The sequence below is a fragment of the Nesoenas mayeri genome (genome assembly GCF_963082525.1).
Source record: "Nesoenas mayeri genome assembly, chromosome: 19".
NCBI classification, from domain to species: domain Eukaryota; kingdom Metazoa; phylum Chordata; class Aves; order Columbiformes; family Columbidae; genus Nesoenas; species Nesoenas mayeri.
The window spans coordinates 2214765-2238570 of NC_137568.1; the positions used below are offsets into that span (position 1 = coordinate 2214765).

At 56.7% G+C, this 23806-nt stretch overlaps 1 protein-coding gene across 2 annotated transcripts; it reads left to right on the plus strand.

The window, feature by feature from the left end:
• Positions 1-1908: 1908 nt before the first annotated feature.
• On the plus strand, positions 1909-22585 carry UNC13D (unc-13 homolog D). Of its 2 annotated transcripts, XM_080356551.1 has the most exons (32): positions 1909-2048; positions 9733-9765; positions 10002-10109; positions 10466-10525; positions 11304-11370; positions 11454-11631; positions 11855-11899; positions 12590-12658; positions 12850-12919; positions 13225-13329; positions 13660-13752; positions 13982-14085; positions 14294-14411; positions 14991-15115; positions 15372-15462; positions 15744-15800; positions 16210-16307; positions 16534-16585; positions 16879-17009; positions 17345-17465; positions 18051-18194; positions 18349-18447; positions 18797-19003; positions 19180-19248; positions 19592-19671; positions 19882-19987; positions 20067-20138; positions 20252-20335; positions 20620-20740; positions 21255-21378; positions 21754-21959; positions 22067-22585. In XM_080356551.1, exons 2-32 carry the CDS (start codon positions 9733-9735, stop codon positions 22171-22173), a joined length of 3144 nt encoding a protein of 1047 aa, XP_080212677.1. In that variant the 5' UTR covers positions 1909-2048; the 3' UTR covers positions 22174-22585. The 2 variants fall into 2 exon arrangements, with proteins under 2 accessions (XP_080212677.1, XP_080212678.1); XM_080356552.1 differs by lacking the exon at positions 22067-22585 and having other exon boundaries at positions 21278-21378; positions 21754-21846.
• Positions 22586-23806: the final 1221 nt, after the last annotated feature.

Here is a 23806-nt window from a genome sequence, read left to right on the forward strand (position 1 = left end):
GGTAAGATCTGCAGAGAGACCATGATGTCTGCTGCCTGGAAGAAGGAAAAATATGTTGAGAGGATGAGTCAGGCTGGAACAAATGAAATATTCCTCTCCTCACCACAGGTCTTAGCTAAATCTGTGCCTTCTGAGCGGTAAGCTTTTTAACAACATTTTGTTGGTGAACGTCTGTGTTCCTCCAGGCTTGGTGTTGTCTATGGAGAGGTGAGAAGGAGCAAGTCAAAATAAAGAGTGGTCATGGTCTTCTTGGTGTGTTTGGAGCAAATTGATGAGAGGTGAGGCATGTTTTGGGAATGCTTGAAGCTGTGAGACCAAAAGGCTGGGAAAGCCACATGCTCAGCAAGGCTCGGGCAGGGGTTGGGTTGAGTGGAGCAACACGATTCAAGAGGGATCAGGTTTGGCCAGATTGATGCTGGATATCTGCCTCGCTCATTAAAGCCTGAAAACCCAGATTTGGCTTAGATACTCAGCACTTGCTGCTGTCTCCCTGATGGGAACCAGGAGCTGTGTTCTGTTTGGAAAGGGCTCGGAAAGGGTGGACGGGTCAGGCGGTCCTGCTTCCCACATGGAAAATTTTAAATATTAAAGCAGGGAAGTGCAATTGCAAGTCTGGAAGTGGGGTGGGAGCAGGGCAGGAGGAAGTGCTGTGCATTAATATTCCATTAATATGTCTCCAGATCTGGTCCCTGCTTGAATGATTAATCAGTTGTGCAGCAGAAAGGCTGCCATGTGAAAGCTAGATCCATACCATTAATATTTGGATAGTATTATACTACTGAAAAAAAAATAGGGGGCATAGGTAACTGTTAGTGTTGGATCCAGAAAATCTTTCAGCTCAGATGGGTTTTCTACCACCACATATGGTTCTGTCTTCCTGATCTTAGGCTCTTAATTTCAAAAGCCACTTGCTGCACCTCGTGCCAGCTTCCCCGCTCTAAATACTCCGCGATTTCCCTCCTTCACAGGAATGTGGTGTAACTGAGTATTTCGAAAGTGCTTTGAGATCTTACGCAAAAACCTGTTTCTGCAGGAACTGCAGGTACCGCGTTCAGATTTCCTACTATTGGCCCTGAAATCTTGCCGGTACTGCTGGGGGCTGGGGAAGAGCTTTACTCTGGAAGGTTGGGGTGGGTGCAGGATTGCTCAGGGTTGCCTCCAGCTGCAGGAAGAGGTGGAACCCCTCTCCTCCCCACCATTCTGCCCAGATTTTACTTCGAGCACTCCTGCAACCTATTACATAAAAATTAAAAACAAAACAAATCATTATTTTCTGTGAATAGCTGGGGGGGATGTGCTGAGCCATCATAGGGACCACAGCTAAGCCAGCCTGGCCAGTGCCTTCCTTCAGGGGCTGCAAGGATTCCCCACCACTCTCCAAGCACCAGATGATCAAATTGCTTCTCTGCCACATGAAGGACGCTGATCAATAAGCGATGTCTTGCAGCATCGATTCCCTTCACAAGCTGCTGGAAGTGCCAGAGGGTGAAGTTTTGACCCAACTGTTCACAGATCAGCTGGGAGCGGGACCAGCCCTCACCAGTGAGCAGCTCGTGTTGGCACCTCCAGCCCTAACCAACTGCCACATTGGTGTTAGGAGCTCGGTTTTGCTAAGATAGGCTGTGATCAAGAGGTGGTTTCGGGTTTAAAGCTGTACGAGTAAGTTCAAGTGACAAATGTTGGGTTTTTTGGTGGGCTGGTATGAAACACCAGGACACACAGGGTGGAGACTGTCGTTTTAGGCAAGGGCTTTCTTTGCAGCCATGCTGGGTATTACTCACCCGTCTGCTCTCCTACGTGAGTCAGCTTGAGGAGCTGCCATCGTGAGACTGAACTGGAAACCGGTATTTCAGCACCCTCCTTGCTCAAGGGCCGTCACTGAGAGAGGCCACAGCGGGATGTGAAGAGACCCACGTAACAGCGAGCAGGAGCAGGGGCTGCTGGATCTCACAGGTCGGGGTGCAAACGGACCACAATCTGCCTCTCTGCAGCTGCCCACGTGCCGGATCCTTCACATTTCCTACGGTCTCCAGAGAGTGGAGTAAAAGGTATCAGCTTGGACTCCATTTGTGAGCTCGGTTCAGCAAATCTTGTCTTTCTAAACTTTTCCTTTCTCTTCCTCAAATCCAGTCTCTCCTTCTCCCCTGCGTACTTTGCTCCCTGAGGGCTGGGCTCTGCCTGGGACACGTCGCTCTCCCCGCAGCAGGGATTGGCTGCAATAATATTTTATGTTTTGGTGTGTCTGTCTGGGACACAGGGGCAGTGGAGGGGTGTTCAGCCATGCAGCCTCCCCCTGTTGTCCAAGCATGTGGCTCCGTGGGCTCCCCAGGAGCCTTTGACACCTGTGTGGGGAGAGGTTGTGGTGGTGAAGCCGTGGTGGGACTATTTCAGTGATGAAGCTGGTCCATAATTTGGCCTGCGTGCTCCAGCACAGGCATGAAGATGGTTGATGTGCACCATGGGCACACCTGGTGTCAGCCCCAAGCTTTTCCTGCTTCACGGGCATCCACCCTGATCCCTCTTCAGCTCACACATGGGCTGTAGGTCCTGCTGCTCGTAACTCAATGCCCCAAACCAGTGGATGAAATGGCCTTGAAATCTGTGTCCTCCCCTTCCCTGTCCCTGCAGTGAGGGGATGACAAATCCAGTGGCTGATGGTGAATTCATCTCACCGGGAGAGGGAGGTGGAAGAAATATTTGCTGCGTGCACATAGCAAATGGCAGCGATGGAGGAAACATTTTAAAGCTGTCACGGGGTGCTGCAAGGCAAGTGAATGGCAGCCAGGTTAATACATGAAGTCTGTGACCTCCCGAAGGACACAGCCTGTGCTCTGTGTCCTCCAGGGATGGCAGGGAAGCGGGACCAGGGTGGGCTTTACCCAGGGACACGCTGGGCTTTCCCCTTCAGACCCCGGGGGATCTGGAGCAGCTCTGAGCAGAGCTTGGCATCGCAGCCATGTTTCATCCCCAGGGGCTGGGTCTGGCTGGTGAAGCCCCCCCGGGTGCCCGCTGTGCTGACTGCCTCGTGGGCAGTGAGGCCGGAGTCATCTTCACCCGTCCCCACTGTGCAGCCAGCAGGTCTCATGCCCAACCCGTGCTCCCACCCGGGGCAAATGCAGCTTTCACAACCGCCCTGCCCCACGTGGGTGCTCGGAAGGACACCCTTTGCTCTTCCTAAAAGGGCAGGTTTTGCCTTAATGTCCTGCTGACATGTCCAAATGAGGTGTGGGGTGCTGTGTGTCCCCCTCCACTTCTCCCCAGGTACCGTTGCTTTTTGCTAGGTGCACTCAAAGCACTGGGAGAGCCTGTGGAAGGAAAGATGTGGGGTTAGGGTAGAAATAACGGAAAGGCCTCATAATAGATAAGGAAGGGAACCGAGCGGCATTGCTGTTAGGTGTGAAACCGCTGATCCCGGAGCACTCAGCACCCGGGGTTGCCCAGGGGGATGCCCCAGACCCAAGGAGGGGCAGCAGGAACGTCCCTGTTCTCATTTTGAAACCACCTTCCCCTCCGCCGCGCTGGGCTTTTACCGTACGCCTTGCCAAACTCGGCAGGCACAGCCCGGTTTTGCAGAGTCATTGGACCCTGCGTTTAAAAGGAGAAGTGAGGGAGGGACATGTTGAAATCAATTTTTTGCCTATGCCCATTTCCAGCGGAGAGATTGAGATAAGGGTGAGGGAAGGCTGCAGCTCCAGGACTATCAAGCCAAGAGGTAGGGAGATAAACTGCTATTAATGCTTGCGGAGGGTCCCCTCCTACCAGGTATTCTTTTAAAGGGAAGATAACCTTTAAAGAGGGTGATAATGCTTCTTCTTTAGTGATTCATTTTCTCAGCAGCACCTATAACCCCATGCAGAGTGAACTGTGGACTTTATTTGCAGCAGGGGCAGCCTGTGACCCCGCAGGACTTTAGCCCTGCAGCCTGTGTGGAAAAGGGTTTTCCTTTTGGATGAGTTGTTTTTAGGGAATGGAAGGGTTCACCTTACATTGTGTTCACTCACGGTGGCTTTGGGGAGGCAGACTGATGTTGTGTGGAGGGAGGGCTGCTTTAGGGAATGCTGACCCTCTCCCTTTGTCCCTTTTCTTTTGTCTCCCCTAAAGTCCCTTTACAGACTTGGGGTGTCTGGGATGTTTTGCAGGGCCCTGGCTGGTCGTCCTGCAGGTTTGAGGCACGGAGTTTATTTGGATTGTGTCTCCTAACCAGAAATCTGTGCTACTTCTGGAGTTGTTTTATAGGGCTTTTCTTAGTGTTTCCTGGATGAGATGTAATTCGAGGTGCAAATACGATATGTGCACTCAGTGACTTTTGTCACTAGTGTTTTGTGGAGCAGGTGGCTCTTGGTAAAACCCAGGAGGAAAAAGAGGATATTTGCTGCTATTGAAACAAAATCACCAAACCTAAGGACATGGTTTAGTGCCGGAGTTGGGTTATGGTCGAACTTGATGGTCTCTTCCAACTAAGATGATTCTATGCATTCTAAACTACTGTCCCTCTGCACACACAGAGGTTCAAAGCCACATGAGACCTCCTGTAAGGGCCGGGCTGGTCTCTGCTGGGGCACGTGCTGCCCACCCTGCCCGGCTCTGCCCACGCGTTGCCAGACGGGTTTGCAAACCAGCCCCGAGCAACGCAGCGACCAGCTGGGGAAAGTGCTGTTTTAACACACACTTCCGTGTTGAAGCTGAAGTTTTCCTCTATAAAACCTGCCAATTCCCAGCACAGCCACCAGCTCCTGGCTGGAGAATGCTTGACTGGTGCTTAGCAATGCTAATGATCACAGTTGGTTTTATTTCTTCAGCCTTACAAGGAGAAGGGAGGCGGGTTTGAGGTTTAATTAAATCCTTACCAATTGTTGTCTCTGTGCTGGTTGTAGTAAGAGATTTTTTTTGACCCCTGTTATGTTTTGTTGGCAAGAAGCAGTGAAAGGTGTGAGCAGGTCGGGGATGCTGTGTCTGCGTCCTGCCTTGATCTCTGTGGTTGCTCTTCGCTCGGACAGATTTTGCTTCTGCAATCAAAGCTAAAAGCAAAGACAACAGCAATCATTTTCAAATGCCATCGTGCACTTTACAGCTCTACTTCCCACTGACAACATTTTGCAGTGGAGCACAGCACTAATGTCCCAGATCGATAAACACCATTTGTTTGTGTCAAGGGAGAGGGATGCGGAGTAGCAATCTGCTGTGTCCCTTTCCATCAGCAAGGGAGGAGATGTCTTTAAACTGTTTGGCCAAGGTGAAGCAAATGCAAGGCTGAGGTTGGGTGAGCGCCTCCGAGCATCTCTGCCAGCAAAGGGGACAGGGGCCCCCACCGGGCATGGGGTGATGAGGTGGTTCCTCCACCAAACTGGGGAGCACAGAGAAAGCGATGCTGAAGCCACATTCCTCAGGGCTACTGGGCCGGTGCCTGGGGATAGTTACAAAAGAGCCCTCCTGGCATGGTGGGGGAGCAGAGGTGTACCGAGCAGCTTTTTACACACCTCAGGGATGGGGCTGAACCACGGCTGCGAGGGCAGGGATGGATTTCAGCTTTTCTGTGTCTCTCTGTATCTCTGTATCTCTGTATTTATATCTCTCTATCTCTGGATTTTTATTCTGTAGATTAGCTCAGCACCCCCCTGCCCTGGAACAAACTGTGTGTGCTGTGCCCCCCACAGCCCCAGTCCTGTGCTGGCTGGTGTGCATAAAGAAGACCTGCCCCCCACATCGACCCGCAGCTGGCAGCCCTGTTTCCATCTCCCGGTTCCCCAGCTTCAGGGTTCCCCTTTTGCCAATATAACCTGCCCTTACAGGGTTTCAAGGCAAAGGGAAGTTATGTCTTTCTTAAAGCAGCCTTAACTAATGGACTAGACGATTGTAAGGATGAAAGGGACTGGGTACCTGCATCCCCTCCCATCCTCTCACAGGGATGCTGCTGCCAGTACCTCCTGCAGCTCTTTGCAGCCCTGGTTGGAGCCAGCATCACTGCGGGTGCCTCCATGCTGTTGGAGTCATCTCTTCACAATGCCTCGTACAGCAGTTGAGGGGACAGACCTTCCAGTGTGGTCTCCACAGTCATGGTTTCCTGCTTGGATTAAGCAGAAATCCCTGACAGGCTCCACAGCACCACTAAAGCAAACAGCAAGCCTCTGCGCCCCATGTTGCATCTGAATCATCTTGCTTACAGCTCGAAGGGGTGTCTGGGGGCCAGAAATAGGAAGGCTGGGAAGCCAAAAACTCCCCTTGATGGAGAGCTCAGCATCAGCCATGGTCACTGTCCTGCTTTGCAGGGCCTGGCGGTGCTCAGTGGCCACAGCAGCGACATGCAAGTGTTGAGCACAGGCTGCTGTCCTTCCCCGGGCTGTGTATAAACACACTAAACGCCCTGGAGCAAACCAGCTCTTCCCTCAGTCATCTCCTGGGCTGCAGCTCCCCCAGTTGCCATCAGCGTAGCATTTCGATAGGGATCTCAGAGGGGTGGGCGCTGCTGCCGGGCTGTGATAGACAACTGCCTGGTGCGTTGCAATCAGATAAAGTGTTTACAAGAATGAAAGCTGCCAGTAAAGCACAAGTTTTTAACTCCATTTCCTGCTGCTTTTTTTTGTTCTCAGTAACCAGCTATGCCTGGACAGCTTGTTTGGGATAAAGGCCACACGGCCTTTCTCGGTGCCGTTCCTGGCACATGCGCTGACCGCATCAGTTCTCAGCCCGACCTTGTTCAGCCCGCTCGGGTGCCACAGGGATTTCCCACCCTGCAGCTTTTGCAGGGGGTTTCAGATCCTCTCCATCCCCTGGGGCTGAAAATGGCTTCAGCTTCCTGCAGGGTCCCCATCTGCACTTACAGAGCACGATGGAACCGCACTGGAGACCAGATTCTCCATGTTGTTCCCTGACACCCCATTTCCTTGCTGGACTTTGCCTTCTCAGGACTATTTCCGTCCACATGCTCCCAATTAATTCCTCACTCATTAATAATAGCAGGGCCTGGATGTGACACCTCCATCTCATCTGTGCCACCAAGTCCCCGTCACTGAGGGGCTGACCTAGCAGGATGGGGCGGCGAGAAGTGGGACTGGGGCGCCTGCGCCCTGGTGCTGCTCTCGAAGGCGGCTCACGCGCGTTTCCGCTCGTTCGAGTGGCCGTGGCCAGATAAGGTCTGTGGTTTCCTCCAAGTATGTGAGCGAGGTGGAGAGGCTGCACCGGCAGCCAGAGCTGTAGCTGCTCCCCTGCTCCGCGTTCAGCCTCCCCCGAGATGGATGCTGCTGGCGGGACCCCCGTGGGGACCCTCCCTGGGGAGGAGAGCCCTGAGGTAGGTGGCCATGACCCTGGGGGGCTGGGGAATGAGTTTGGGGTGTGATGGCCTCAAGGAGGGGGTTGGGGCGGCTGTGACTGGGGGATCCCGGGGTGCAGAGCTGGGTGCTGAGGCTGCAAAAGGGAACGAGAGAAGAGCAGCTGAGTCTCTGTTCTGGCTGGGTGCTTTGCAAGGGTGTGTGAGGAGTGGGGTGGGGATGTGGGGGGCTGTACCCATGCAAACGTGCACCCAAGGGCTGTGTCCAGGGCCAGCTGCAGCTCTGCACCAGCACAGAGGGTCTCCTCTCTGCTCGGCTACAGCTTCCCAGCAGCTCTGGGCTCCTGCGGCTGCAGCAGTGACATGCAGCCTGCTGCCAGGAGCCCCCCTAAGCCCTGCTTTCCACCAGCCCAACCAACATCCTTGGCAGTGGCCAGACAGATGGTGTCCCCATATCTGTCCCCGTGGAGATGGGACCTGCAGCTCTGTGTGCACTGCTGGGGGTGTGAGGGCACGATCCCCCATGCTGGACTCTGGGATGATCTGTCATGATGGTGTCCCCAATCAGGGATTGTCTTCCCTCCTAAGTGTCACTGTCTCCGCAGCCAGGCTGCCCTCTGACACCAGTGATGCCACTGCAGCTGATAGGGGGATGTCATGCTGGTGGCTGTATCCAGACCTGGATTTAAGCAGCACTCCTGGATTTGACCTGGGCCCTTGGCAAGGGGATTAGCAGCAGTAAACACATCCTGGGCGCTCAGCTTTAGCTTAACCAGTCCTGCGCACAGATGGGCGAGATCCCGCAGCAGCCACCCCCCACGGCAGAAGGGAGCAACAGGGAGCTGCCCCCAAATCAACAGCGATTTCCCCCCCCTTGCCCTCTTGAGCCCAGGAACAGACACTTGTCCTTTGCTGATAAATAAGAGCAGCACGGAAATAAAGTCCTTTTTCTCTGCCCACTGTGCTTGTGGCCCTGCTATGGGCCAGCGCTGCCCCTGGGGACGCCAAAGGGTTTGGGATGGGGCCATGCCCTGGAGCAGGCAGGGACTGGTAGGGACCCTCCTGGGTGCAACAGGTCCCCCTTTCCCAGGGGCTGCTGAGCCCCCGCAGCCCCCGACACTGACCAAGGATTAAAAGAAGGGACAGGGAGGCAGGTGGGAGAGAAGCAGCTCAAGGGTTAAACTCGCCGGGAGTGGAAGAGTTGAATTTAGTCCAGATGGCCAGGGGATTATGGCAGCCCTAGATTTGCCATAAGTAAATGTTAATGTTCCAGCTTGGGGTTGGTTTTTTTTCTCTGTTAGGGGGATTCTAAGGTCATTTCAGCGCCTGGGCTGACCCACAGGTAGGGCTGGCCTGTCCATCTGTCCCCTGCAGCCCTGGTTCAGCGGGGCACTGAGGTGGTGGAAAGGGCCGAACTAATTTCAGAAATGTCCATTGTACTTTTTGGTGTTGCCCCCTTGCACTCCCAGAGGCTCCAGCACCAGGAGCTGTAACGGATGGCACAGGGGCACCGGTCCCCCTCCCGCTGGCTGCGTCACCCAGCTTGTGGCGGTGGCAAAGTCACGGTCACCCGACCGGGCTCCACGTCAGGAACAAGTTGCTCAGCCGTGGTGGTGGCCAAATGCAGGCTGTGGTTTGAGAGACGCAGGATGGGCTCAGCCCTGGTGTCAGGCAGGGAACAGGATGGGCTGGGAGATGGGATTTGCCAAGGAAAAAGGGTATTTTTGGCAGAAGTGGGTCGATCTCCCAACCAAACCCATAAGAAGTTGGGATGAGTGGGAGGTGACACTTGAGGTGGGGGACAACAGGGACTGCACGGGCAGCAGGACCCTGGGGCTGAGCACCGCGGGAGCTGGGCTCTGCCTCATCACATGGCACCGATTTAATTTTATTGCCTTTTGGAAAGCAAATATTATTGCTGGCCATCCTTCAAGTGGGGCATGGACCTTCAGCTCAGCACCAAGCAATGTACCGTCACAGCAGCGCTCGTGGTGCTTTTTGGCAAGAGGACTCAAGTCACGAATCCCAATGGCTTTTTGGAGTCTTGTTGCCCATCCTGCAGCCCCTTGCCACACGTTGGCCACCTGCCCCCTCCCTTGGCCAGTTTGATTTCCAACCTGGTCCTGCTGGGCCTGGCCCAGCCAGGGAGCAGCTCTATGGGGCAAGAGGTCGGTGATCGGCTTTTAAAGCCTCCTATGGCTCACCCCAAACAGCTGTTGCCATCCTCACCAACCCCTCCTCAATGAACAGGGTTTAGGGGTGAAGATCCCATGCCACGCTGCTGGCGGGTGATGGAGGAAGTGGTCCCTTGGCCATGGGGCATCTGTGGGTTGTCACAGTATCTTCAAGGCATTCCACCCTGGTCGGGTACGGGTGATGCCAGCCCTGCCCAGCTGTGGTTTCCTCCTAAAACCACCCTCTACCATGAGACCTGATGGGAAACCTCTCTGCTTCTCTTGTTTCTCTAGATGGATCTGTCCCACCGGTTGTCCAAGAGAGAGGTATGATGTGGCCCCACTGTGGTCTCCTTTGGTGGCACTGGTGGAGGTGACATAGCTGCTGGGGCTTGGGGATTTGGCTCAGCTCCCGACGATGCTCCCCAGGGACAGTCAGTGGTGGCTGGGATACTGGGAGCCGGATGGCAGGGACAGGGGGGACCCCCTGCTAGTCCCCAGGGGCGCAGGGAGCAAGTCCCCACTGGCCTGGCCCTGTGTGAGGTGCTGGTGTCTCCCCACAGCTGGTCCTGCTCTATGAGGAGGTCCTCTACACCATCCAGCACCGCCTGGGTAAACCCGAGCACCACCACGTCGCCGACTCCCAGGAGCTCTATGCTTACGTGCAAAAGGTAGGTCCCCACCTCCCCAACGGGGTCCCCAAAACCTGTCTCCTGACCTATCCACCCTCCCGGCTAAAGGAGATGGGGAACACTCGGAGGGAGGTTTTCTCAGACAACTTAAAAGATGTAACAGCAGCATCCAGCTGGAGGGCTGGGACAGCTCGTGGCTGGAAATATTAGCCTGATAGAGAAATATTTATCTTAGGCTGGGGATGGTGGGAAGAAGGCTCTCCCTTGAGAGCTTCCAGCTGGTCCCCAGCCCTTCCGCTGGGCCCTTTGCTCCTGTCCCCTCCCCTCCAGCTGGGAGCAGAGGGAAGCCCCTGGCTGCTCTTCAGCCACCGTCACTGTCCCTCTCATCTCCCCAGGCTTTCGGCATGGACGCGGAGGAGCACAGGGTCATCATGCAGCAGGTCAAGGAACTGGAGGTAAGCAGGGAGATGGTGTTCCCCCAGTGTGCTGCCAGCGGGATGGGTCTCCTCATCATGGTGGTGCTGGGGTGGCTACAGTGCCTCCTGACCCCCCGTGTTTGGGTTTTGGGGTACAGGGTGGCCTGGGCTGTGCTGGGGGGGGAGCAGTTTGCTGGCCTGAATGGCAGCTGATGATGTGGTCCTGCTCCAGCCTCATCCTTCCTCACAGGGTTCAGTTTGCAAAGTGGTCAGTTTTGGGCTCCGCAAGACAAGAAGGCTCTTGAGGTGCTGGAGCGAGTTCAGAGGAGGGAACGGAGCTGGTGAGGGTCTGGAGCACAAGTGTAATGGAGCGGCTGAGGGACCTGGGGGTTCAGCTGGAGAACAGGAGCTGAGGGGAGACCTTCTGATCTCTGAACTGCCTGAAAGGAGCTTGGAGCCAGGGGGCGTCGGGCTCTGCTCCCCAGGAACAAGCAACGGGATGAGAGGAAACGGCCTCAAGTTGCACCAGGGGAGGTTTAATTGGATCTTGGGAACAGTTTCTTCCTCTAAAGGGCTGTTGGGCATTGGAACAGGCTGCCCAGGGCAGTGCTGGAGTCACCATCCCTGGAGGGGTTGAACAGATGCAGAGATGAGGTTCTCAGGACGTGGGTTAGTGCTTGGGTTGGATTAACAGTTGGACTTGATGATCTTGAGGGTCTCTTCCAACCAAAATGATTCTATGAGTGTGTGGTGCCCTCACATTATTCATTCTTTTGATTTTTCATTTTCATTTAATTTGATGTTTTCATTCTTCCAGAGCCCAATTTTCTGCCTGAAAGCCACCGTGAAGGAAGCCAAGGGGATTTTGGGTAAAGACGTCAGCGGTAAGTGGGGACGAGTGGGTGTCCCATCAGAAAAGGGACAGCTGCTGCTCCCGACGGGGACTTGCATGGCTGTGTCCTCGCAGGGTTCAGTGACCCATACTGCCTGCTGGGCATCGAGGCCAAGAGCCAGGAACCGGCCCACGCCGATCACAAGAAGCGGATGAAGGCTGTGGTCAAAGACCTCATCCCTGAGGACCAAATCCATCGCACACAAGTCATAAGCCAGACCCTCAACCCAGTGTGGGATGAGACATTCATCCTGTAATCCAGCACCCCTTGGCTTTGCTTATTGGGGGGGCTGGAGTGGGGTGCCCAGGGCTCTTGGGGGTGGATGGAGGGGTTCACCACTCACCCCAACCAGAAGTTGGGGCTGGTTTGGGGTGTCCCCAGGGAGGAACCTCCTGCCTGTAATGCCCTGCTGTCCTGCTGGCTGCCCATCCCTCAGTTGCTGCTGGACTAACAGCATCCCGCTGGTGCCTTGCAGGGAGTTTGGAGACGTGGAGACGGCCAGCTTCCACCTGGACATGTGGTGAGCAGCAGCACCCCCTGCCCGTGACCCCCACTCCCTGCCCTGAGCAGGTTCCTGCCCCCTGGGAGGGTCACTTGGTTGGTCCTTCAGCCTGCACCCTTTGTAAAATCCCAGAAACCAGCTGGGGACCCCTTTCCCCATTACTTTCTGCTGGCACAGTGCAGGGTACAATCACAGAATCATTTTGGTTGGAAGAGACCCTCAAGGTCACTGAATCCAACCGTTAACCCAACACCAGCACTGCCCCATGTCCCTGAGAACCTCATCTCCGTGTCTGTTCACCCCTCCAGGGATGGTGACTCCACCACTGCCCTGGGCAGCCTGTTCCAATGCCTGACAGGCCTTTCTATGAAGAATTTTTTCCTAATATCCAATCTAAACCTCCCCTGGCACAACTTGGGGTTGTTTCCTCTCATCCTATTGCTTGTTACTTGGGAGAAGAGACAGAGAGAGCGCAGGCTGGCTTTGCCCAGCCAGGGCTGATCCTGAGCCTGGTTTTATTTATGGCAAGAAGGAGGTTGTTCTTGAAGATTTTGGCTGGACAGCCCAGTTTTGGGGGTGGCCTCAGCCCTGACATGTTTGCCACCAGCACGTTCCCTTCTCCCCCATCACTGGGACTCCCTGAACTGTTTTGCAATCACCTGAATTTCTCCTTCCCCCCATGGTGGGTCTCGCTGCCCACCCGTGCAGGGACTCGGATGTGGTGGAGTCGGTGCGGCACAAGCTGGGGGAGCTGACGGATCTCCACGGCCTCAAACGGTTGGTGCCGGTGCGGTCCCCGTGGCTGGCAAGGAAAGAGGGTTTGGAAAATGCTTATTTGCCTGCTGGATTTCAAAAATTGCCTTTAGAAGGAGGGAGGGTGGTGGGTCTGTGTCATCCTTCTTTGCCCTGACTGCAGCTGGGTCACAGCTGCAGGAAACCTTTTCAGCTCCTTCATTCACACCTTTCAGGATCTTTAAAGATGCTCGCAAAGACAAAGGGCAGGATGATTTCCTGGGGAATGTGGTCCTTCGCCTGAAGGTGAGTGCTGCTGTGCATCCTCTCCTCCAAATGATTCCCCAGGTGTCAGTTAAACCTCCCGGGGTTTGGGCAGGATCCCACCCTCGTAGCGGCACCGAGCTCATGCAGGATCCCAGCTCGGAGCCACAAATTGGTACCAGGTGCCCCAGCTACTCCAGCACACTCGCTCAGTGATTATACATCTTGTGCTGGAGTTGTCCCATACAGCATCTTCCTGCCCCACTTATGCGGGGACCTGGGACCTGAGCAGGATCTTGTCCCCGGGGAGGCTGCTCAGGGGTTCATCCTTGTCTCTGTGCCTGCAGGACCTGCACTGCTGTGACGACCGGTGGTACCAGCTGGAGCCACGGACTGAGACGTATCCCAACCGGGGACAGTGTCACCTGCAGTTCCTGCTGACCCACAAGAAGGTAGGAGGGGAGGAGGATGGGAGGTCCCTTTCCATTGCCTTGGCAAGGCCCTGTGGACTATCTTGGGGTCACAGATCCCCACCCCAGGACCAGAGGTGCCTGCACCAGAGTTATCATGTACTGGAAACCTGCCTGACCATACCCTGAGTCCCATGACAGTGTGAGGTCCTCCCTCCTGATGCACCTGTACCCCTTGGCTGGGCTTCAAAACAGGCTCTCTGACCCCACACTTTTGTGGGTCCTGTGTCCCCACTCTCTGACTGTGTCCCTGCATGTTCAGGCAAGCTGTGATGACTGCACATATAGTTTCTATGCCTCGTCTCTTTCCAGAGGGCCACCACGAGCAGCAGGACACAGCCGAGCTACACTGTACATCGCCACCTCCTGCAGCAGCTGGTGTCCTACGAGATCCTTCAGCACCAGGTACCGAGGGGCAGCTGGGCTGTGCTGAAGGCTTCCTTTGGAGCCCACCAACCTGGTACATCACTGCAGCGTGATGGGGAGGAGGGTTGTGGGGATGCCTGCCTGGTCTTGGCATTCTTATGGGGCTCCCATTCCTCCTGTGGTCCTGCAAACCCACCCATCCCTGGTGCCTGCCCCACTCAGCCCAGCTTGCTCCAGGACACATCCCCTTCCTTTTGCATCCTGGCAGGCCGGCAGCATTGCCTGGGATGGGGAGCTGAGCAGGCACGCCAGCACCGTGCTGTACCTGCACGCCACACAGAAGGATCTCTCCGACTTCCACCAAGTCATGGCGTGAGTATTTCACACATGGGGAGCCAGCACACAGCATCGGGGGGAAAGGGGGTCAAGGGCCCTAGTGCCCTCCCTGGTGACATGGGACTGGTGTTGCTCCTCTGCCCACCACAGCACCAGCAGACCCAGGTCCTGCCCCTGCAATCCCAGCCATGGCGGAGGGGTCCAGTCCCCAGGGATTCAGACCAAGCTCTCTCCCCTTCCCCAGGCAGTGGCTGGCGTACAGCAAGCTCTACCAGAGCCTGGAGTTCAACAGCAACTGCCTGCTCCACCAGATCACCAGCATCGAGTACCAGTGGGTGCAGGAGCGGCTGAGGCCAGAGCAGGTGAGGGCTGACAGCGATCGGGGAAATGTACCCCATGTACCCACGCCCAGCTCCTGGAGCCATTTCCCTCCCTGTGATCCAGGAACGGCAGGAGCTGGTGGGGTTTGGAGGTGCCAGGGGGTCTGGAGGGCGTTTCTGAGGAGAACCAGCCATGGGAACCAGGACAGCTCATGAGTCCAGGAGCCCCTTTGCCCCAGGGCTTTGCTCCCCCTCTCTGCGGAACAGCTCTTACCCTTTGTACCATCATCCCCCTCCTCCATCACTGCTATCACGTCAATCACAACCTCCTGCAAAACTTAAATATGACCCAAATTCCCACTTTTCCCCACCCATTTCCCCCTGGCATCGCAGCGCCCTGATGAGACTGAATTTTTCATGCAGAGCAATGAGGCTTAAGCACAAAGCTCAGTTCAGTCCCTCCAGGGAGAAGTTACCAAAGGCATTGGGGGTTTTCCCATCCCTGGAGCAGGCTAGAAAGGAACAGGAGCCACCAGCTCCCTCCATTGCAGTGCCATGGTCCTGCCGGCATCTCTATCTGCTCCTGACAAGGACAGGCTGTATCTTCTTCTTTCTCCCCAGAAAGCAGAGCTGGCCGAGTCCTTCCAGTCCTTGCTGACTTACGGGGTCTCCCTCATCCGGAGGTACCGCATCATTTTCCCCCTCTCTGTCCCGAGGTCCCCGGAGAGGCTCCAGTCCCTGCTCCGGTGAGTCAAACAACAGTTTCCAGGTGTGCGTGGGGTCGTATGGCTTGGCTACCGTGATGGAAAAGCCTGTGAGCTTGAGTGAAAACCCTCATGAGCCCTTTCTGCCCCCTTCTAGGCTGCTGTGACGCCTGTCCTGCCCCCATCCTGGGGGTTGTTGTTGGGAGGGGGAGGTCAGTTTGGGTAGGTTCTCTGCGGGGAGAGGCGGTTGTTTCTGATGGGCTGGAGCTGGGTTTCACTCGAGGTTCTCGCTTTGCAGGGTCCTGGTCCAGATGTGCAAAATGAAAGCCTTTCGGGAGCTGTGCACGCCCAGCCCCGACCTCCCCCAGATGGTCTCCATGGCCCTGAAGGTAGCAGGACCGGGAGTCTCATCGTCCCCAGCCTGGGACCCTGTGGCTCTCCCATCCCCTCCATCCCCTGCCCAGTGCCCACACCTCAGCAAAGCCACAGGGACCACCTCAATGGGGGGAAATACCTGCCCCTCTTCAACCTGGTGGTCCCAGCCTGTGGTTCCCACCACATGGAGCTGGGTCCTGCCCACACCCAGGGGAAAGGGAGGGGGAAGGCGGCGACAGAGCTGGCTTTGCTCCTCCTGATTCCCTGCCGTCCCAGCAGAACTCCTCTCTTGCAGTCAGGCACCACGGAGTGGTTTCATATGAAGAAGCAGCACCTCAAGCCCATGGTGAAGGTCAGTTCCCAGCTCTGCCTCTCTGAAGTTGTAATAAACAATTTACTGGGCTTGGGGTGGGAGGCCCAAGGGATTGAGAAGTCAAGACTGAGATGAAGCTTCTCCAGTTTTCTGATATGGTTTCCATCTTAAAAATACCATGAGCCACGTTACCTGCAGCTGCTGAGATGCATTGAAGCTTTATGCTTTGGTGCAATGCCCAGGAGAACAGGAGGTGGCCCCCAGCCCAGTCATACAGACACAGGGTGACAGTGGGTGTGACTGACAACTTCTTGGTGCTCCTAATGTGGATCTCATGATGGATTGCTACGCCATGAGAACAAATCATAGAAATAAATCAGATCAGAACGGAGCCCAAGTCATCTCAAAATCACAGAGCATCCAAAACAAGCTGTTCCTTCCTTTGCAGAGCATGGAGGAGAATGGCAAAGCCTTGTCCAGACTCCTCCTGGAGGTGATAGGAGATCTCCAGCAGTGCCAGAAAGTCTGGAATAAGTTCTTCATCAAGTAGGTTTCAGAGCTTGATCCCCCCTCATCCACCTTCCCTGGGGTCAAGGGCAACAATGCACTTTGATGCCTCATTCCTTGGCTCTGTGGCTCCACATATGGCATTTGTGGTCCTGTCTCTGCCTCTTGAGCTGCACCGTCCTCGCCCCCATGGCAAGGGCATGGCCAGACAGGGTTTGCTGGGCTGGGGTTGGCAGGCTCCTGATTCCCTGTTTCTCTCTTGCAGCGCTTTGAAGTTGAATCTCTTCTCCATCGCCTACCTGGAGCTGGAGGGCCTGGTGAGCAAGCCTGGGCTGCGCTGAACTTGTGGGACTAAGGTCTAAAGCCAGGCTGAGGGTTTTGGCCACTGTTCAGGTGGCAATCTGTTGTTGCAAGCCTGGAGAAGGAGCAAGCCAGGGAAACTCCATCTTTCCCTGCATGCTCATGAAGTGACTATCGTCTGCTGACTTGACCCAATGAATCTCCACCCAAAAGGAGGAGAAGTCCCTCCAAGCTGACCCTCACCCCAGAGAGCCCCTGGCAGATCAGCCTTCCCACCAGACTCTCACTAACAGCTCGCTCCCCATTCCAGGTTGCAGAGCATGTCCAGGAGGAACTGCGTGAGGTCGACAGCAGCATGTCCAAGCCCACGGCCGAGAGCCTTTTCCAGCTCTACCTGAACCTGCAGGAGCTCTATCGGATGAAGGACTTCGTCCCAAAGAGGTATCCAGCCCACAGAGAGGGGAGATGCTGGAGTGAGGGAATGAGCAGTTAATTGAGAGGAACTCCAAATCCTTCCCATTCACCTACAACACTAATTACATAGAAGGCAGATCAGGCTGGTGGTGTCTGGTGATAACCATCACCAGAAGAGTTTCAGGCTTGTCTTTGGGTGGGATTGATGGAGATGACAGCTTCCAGACAAGGGAGGTTTCTCCTTAGCACTGCGCTACATACCATCTCCACCTTGGGGCAGTTTCTTGTACATGAGAGCAAGGAGGGGTGATGGCCCCATGCTGTTGCTGTGCGGTTGGAGAAGCTGGTGCCTTTGTCCACAGGGATGGACCTCTGGCTCTGAGCAATTTCCACCAGTGGTTCAAGGAAGCTGTGCCCCAGTGGCTGCAGAAGGCCTACACCATCGCATTGGAGAGGGCACAGAGGGCTGTCCAGATGGACCAGGTAACCCGGGGACGAGAACATCTGCCCCCATCCTTTGGGGACACTCCAGCTTCCTCCACACCTTGCCGCTGTGCCTCTCTCACAGCACTGAGATGACCATGTAGGAGCCTTTGTAGCCCAGGAATGGGCTGGTTCCTCTCCCAAATGCGTAGCAAAGGACGTGATGTCCTGGACCAGTTGATCCCACCCTGACCCCGCACCCCGTCACCATGTCACTTCCCTCTCTGCTCTCCATCAGCCCAAGTGAGGTCATGAGCCTGTGTTTGGGTCATGCTGAGCATCCCCTTGGCTTCTGACCATTACGAAGAGGGCAGGGAAGACAGACATAGGGCTATGGGCTCCTCACCCACTCTTTGATGTTGTCCAGCAACACCGGATCAGAGTATGACGAGCCACAATCCAATGTAGGGGCTTGGGGTGCTCCATCCATCCTCATCTCCACTCTCTGCAGTGACTGGGTGATGACATCAGGATATATGGAACTGGTGATGGGCCAGAGACCCCCAAAGCAAAGGACAGTTCTCCTGTCTGGGGTGGCTCCTTTCCATACAGGCTGAATTGCATTTGCTTTCTCTGCCCTCCCAGCTGACACCTTTTGGGGAGCACAACAAGCACAGCACATCCACTGTCGACCTGTCCACCTGTTATGCCCAGATCGTGAAGACCTGGCAGCAGCTCAACTGGCCCGACCCTGAGGAAGCCTTTATGATCATGGTGAAGCTCGTGGAGGTTTGTACACTGAACGCTGCCATCAGATGCCACACTTACAGGCATCGGCAGCTGACACTTCCTCTCTTGCTCTTGGAGATGTGTCTCCACGAGCAGGGCCAATGTCCCTCCCCATGCTGCCCTGCTGAGTCTCATTGGTTTCTCTATTGTGTAGGACATGTGCAAAATCGCCCTGATGTACTGCCGGCTCATCAAGGAGAGGGCTGAGGCTCTGTCACTCAGAGAGCAGAATGAGGGCGAAGCTGCCAACAGGGTTGGTATGAGGGCAGGGGCCACCACTTAGAGAGAGGAAGGATTTGGCTGTGATTTTGGGGTAGAAATGGAGAAGAGATGCCAAGTACCCAGATGTTGCGGGGACCAGCTGATCCCTGATAGCCATAATCCTAGAAAAGCAGGAGGGAAATGGTGTGAGCAGGGGGAGTAGGATGGGGACAGGGATGGGGAAGGAGTTGATGATGAGGGATGGGGATGGAGATGAGGATGACGATGGGGATGGGGAAGGAGATAAGGATGAGGATGGAGAGGAGGAGGGGGATGGAGCTGGTGGGGGAATGCACCAGGGGAAACGTGGGACCCCCTGCAGCCGACCCCGCCTCTCCCAGCTCTGCATCGTGGTGAACAACATCAAGCAGCTGCGGCTGCTGATCCTGAAGCTGCCATTGCAGCTGGACTGGGCCCAGCTGGAGCAGCGCACAGGGGCCATCATTGACCAGCAGCAGATCCAGCACACGCTGCACCACCAGCTTGACAGCACTGTCTCCTGCCTGGACCACGAGGTCCGGGATGTGGTCCAAGCCCTGGCTACCAAGGTGACAACCTGCCACTGGCCCCCCTGCCTTGCCCCCTCACCCAAAGTGGGGAACGTTTTACCTAAGGGTGCCCGGACCCCGCAGAGCTCCTGGGATGGAGACAAGGTGGATCTGGGCATGAGGAAGCTGGTGCAGAGGACAAACACCAAGTGCCTCTGTGCATTTCTCCCTGGCAGATGGAGAAGGGCATTGCCAGACACATCCAGGAGCTCTCATCTTCCAACAACACCGGAGAGCCCGAGGATGTAAGTACCTGGCCTGGCCCCTCCTGGATCCTCTTTTTCGGGCAGCTGTGAATAACGCTTCCCTACTAGGTAGAGGCCCCATCACCGTTCCCCATCTCTCCCTGTGTCACGCCTGGGGTGCAGGACACACCAGTGATGGGGCTCAGACCCCCATGTGTTTTGTTTGATGCCCATGTTGGCAGCAGGACCAGAGCAGGCACAGTCTGCCCATGTGGGAGGGAGCCCCTCTGGACCCCATTGCACTGCTGGCTGCAGCCAGCTGTGCGCTGCCCCTCTCCCCACCCTGCCCTGCTGGGGACAGTCCCCTTGTGCCCTGCTCAACGTCCCTGTCCTCTCACTGCAGGCCATCATCCCGCTCATGAAGTTCCTGGAGTCGGAGCTGCAGTACCTCAACGAGCATCTGGTCCAGGAGAACTTCAAAAGGTGAGCGGGGCCCTGGGGTGCATGATGGCAGCAGTGTCACCATCCCTCAGCAGGGGTGTCCTGCCAGCCCCATGGTCCTTGGGGACATCCCACTTTGGGGCTGTCTGCTCAGCCCAGTGGGATGAAACCAGGCTTTGCAATACCCCAAGGACCAAACCCCCCCAAAACCGCCACCTGCCCGCTCACAGCCTTCCTCCCTCATGCCCTCAGCCTCCTCACTCTCCTCTGGCATCACACCCTGGCCGTGCTGTCAGCAGCCGCGGGGCAGCAGGTCTCCTCAGCCCAGCGCTACAAGAAGCTGCACTGTGCCCTGAAGGTACCATGGCGGGGAACTGGGGTGGTCCCCGGCAAGGATGGGGTGTTTGGGTACCAGCTAACAGCATCCTTCTCCCCAGAGCCTGGAGCTGTGCTTCCATGCCGAGGGCTGTGGGCTGCCGCTGGAGACCCTCCGCACCGCAGCCTTCCAGGTACGGGGTGCTGGGGATATCCCCAGGGTGCCCTTTGGGTGCTCTCCGGGGAGGGCATCCCCCGGCTGTGGGTCTGTCCGTGTGCCTGTCCGTCAGCTCTCATCCTCTCACAGTCGCTGGAGACACACCTGGCCCTCTGCTCCGCCACCAGCCGCACACTCATCCAGAAATACTTCAGCAACAGGATCCAGCAGCAGGTGGGAGTCAGGGTGGTGCCCCCAGCCCCTTCCCACACCGTCCCCTTGCACACACAAGGCTGCCCAGCACAGCCCACCCATGGAAACACAGGATTTCCCCACCACCCCCAGGTCCTGGGGCTGCTTGAGCTCATTTTGCCCCATTGGTGGGCAGGAGGGGGTTCAGTTGCATCCCAGAGGATGCCCATCACCCCCGTTACCCCAAAATGCCCCCTCAGATCCTGGGCATCCCCTCGGGAGTGTGCTGAAAGGCAGCGCCCTTATTCTTGTTCTCCACCTCTCAGCTGGACACCAGTTCGGAGAAGTACGGGGCCGTGACAATCAAAGCGCTGTACCGCCCTTCGGAGCAGAAGCTGCGCGTGGAAGTGCTCAACGCCGCCAACCTCATCCCGCTGGACTCCAATGGTGAGTGTGGGTGGGCTGGGGAGCCCCACTTGCCCAGCACCCCCCATTCTCAGTCCCCAGTACACCCCTGGGTAGGAAAGACGCTGGCACTGCTTGGAGTAACGGGACTCTGTCTCGCTTTGCTTTTGCATCCAAGATTTGGAGAAGAAGGGGAGTTATTGCCCTGGTCTGGGGTGCTCCAGGGGGCTGCGGCAGGCAGGACGCTGTGCCCACATCCTGCTGCCTCCGGTGTGCAGCACGAGCCAGGGTGGCATGGGACAGTCTCTTGGGTTGGCTGTTGTTTGGGAAGGTCTCCAGGAGAGGTCACTCCTATTGCATACACCTGTGGCCGATCCACTTGTGCGAAACGCTGGGGGTGCTCCAGCACCCTCTCAGGAGTGTGGGTTGGGGTGGGGGTCGGGGCACCCTGGACCCCCATTGCCATCCTGTGTGTCCAGCCACCTCAGCCTGGCTCAGCCGCCTGTGCTGGGGCAGAAGGGGCGGCAGGTGGGGGCTGATGGCTGCACCCCCCCAGGCTCCAGCGACCCCTTTGTCCAGCTCACCCTGGAGCCCCGGCACGAGTTCCCCGAGGTGGTGGCCCGGACCACTCAGTGCAAGAAGAATGAGCTGCACCCCCTCTTCGATGAAGCCTTCGACTTGTATGTAGGGTCTGAGACCCACCAGGCCTCCTCAAAATCCCCACAGCCCCCCGTGCTTCAGCTGAGCCCTGCCTGTGGGGCTGCTGCTCCAGGAACTGGGTCCTGCACTGGGATTCCACCCCCTGCACCCCACTGGGGGCTCAGTTGTGGGGGCTCAAGGTGCAAGCTGGGGTAGGGGCACCACAGAGACCCGGGTCCCTCAGGCTGGTGTGCGGTTGGGTGTGTTTCAAGGGGTTGGGGTCAGTGCGGTGCTGAGGGGGGGGTTGACTTCCCACAGAGCATCACCCTGGGGAAGCCTGTTTGGTCCCTGGAAGGAAGGCTGAATTTTGGTATGGACGGGATGTGCCAGTCCCACAAACTCCCGTCCCCCCACAGTTTGATCCCCCCCGAGAAGTGCCGGCAGGAGGGGGCCTGCCTGCTGCTGACCGTGTTTGACTACGACACGCTGGGGTCCAACGACCTGGAGGGCGAAGCCTTCTTCCCCCTCCGCCACCTGCCCGGCCTTGACACCGACCAGGACCAGGCTGACACGGGACGCGTGCCCCAGACCCGCCTCCCCCTCACACACCCCAAACCCTCCGGTACGTGGCGCCGCAGCCGGGCTGAGCCCCGCTGAGCCCCCCCAGCCCCACGGCGTCAGGAGGGGCAGCAGCGAGGGTGTCCCACCGTCCCTCCCCTCCTCTGGCAGGAGACGAGATCCTCCGGCTGCTGGAGTCCAGGAAGGGGGACAAAGAGGCTCAGGCCTTCGTTAAGCTCCGCAAGCAACGAGCCAAGCAGTCCAAGGAGACGGAGTGAGGGAGGAGGAGAAAGACGGTCCCAAAATGAGGGGGTCCGGCCACTGGGACCCCCGGAGTTCTGCCAGGGCTGGAGATGGAACCGTCCGCAGGGGACAGAAGGGTTCCTGTGCCTCCCAGCACCTCCCAGCGCCCGTCTCGCCCCCACCTTCAGGTAGCGATGTTCCCGTGCAGCTGGGGAGGGTGGGCACGCGGGATTTTGGGGGATTTCTTTGCCTGTCTGGACTAGCAACACTACACGGGGGATGTGAAAGTGTGTGGCTGTCCCTGCCCATCCCCACGAGCTTGTCACTGCCCGTGCCGCATGGCCCGGCCGTGTCCCCAGCCCTCCCGTCTGCAACACCGCGTCAGGGCAACGCAGACGCACCATCGTTTGCCTGGGGTGGGGAGGATGGGGACAACCCCTGGCCAAACCTGCCTTTTTTTTTTCTTGTGGATAAGCTTCTTATTTTAAATTAAAAGCAACAAAGCCGATGTGTGGGCTGAGTCTGTGCAGGGGGTGCTGTGGGGCAGCAGGGTGGGACAAGGCATTTGGGGTTCGGTGGGGGCTGCTGGATTTCAGCACAAAATGGCACGAGTGGTTTTGTCTGGTGCCCGTCAAGCGGCCGATGGCACCAGCAGAGCTGGGGTTTGGCGCGTGAAAGAGCCTGGTGAGACACGTAAAGCCCAGGTGTGACTCGGGCACAGCTTAAAACTTTTAGGATGGGCAGCGCTTGGTGGTTTGGTGATGAAAAACGTCCCCAGACAGGTGTGCGTGTCCTCAGGGCTGAGAGCAGGAGCAGGAGCCTGGCACTTTCCTGCCGCTTGGCCTTTGTGGTTGTGGTTTGCTTTTGGTTTTGGTTTCCTTTTCTAAAACGTGCATAGTTCCTGTGTGCGACATTTGCATTTTAGAACTGCTTGCATGGAGCTGGGGGAGCTTGCTGGAAGCCGGGCAGCCACACAGAGCACTGCAGCCCCCGAGCCAAGCCCCGCGGCACTGGGGCCGCGAGAGCCCAGGCGCAGCAGGCAGGTCCCCGGCGTCCCCAGCGCCCCTCTGCTGTGGCACACAGGGGCAGTGCTGGCTTGGGCATGCGGGTTGGCCCATGCAAAAATGGTCAGCGAGTGGGCAGGTGGTCACTATTTGCTGGGTATTTTGGAGCTTGTTTTAGCTGCAGTTATCAGTAATTATAAATTATATTGTATTATAAATATATCAGTAATTATAAACCCAGAGCTCCCTCTGCCCCACCCTGCCAGGGGTGTCTGTGCCGCACTGAGTCCCTGGGAGCTGCCGCATCCCGGGGAATTAAAAGCACCACCGGCTGCCTGCTCGGGGGGCTGAGCACCCGCTGGGGCAATTCAGGTCAAGGCCCTGATGTGGGGGTGGGGAAGAAAAAAAATCTGCTTCAGTATCTATATGCCATGGGCAGGCTCCGCCGAACCCACAGCAGGAGGATTAAGGCGCTGCTCACTCACAAGGAGGCCATTTGCTGGTTTAACTCGCTCGGTTCAGGTCGCCCTTGTAGCTGCAGAGAAAGGAGAGGCAGGGAAGGGTCCCTGCGTGCAGATGGGGACACGGGGTTTAATTTCAGCTGGTTGTTCTCTGGAGAGAGTGTGGACTCCCCACACCTGCACTCTGCAGCTGATTTGGTGTT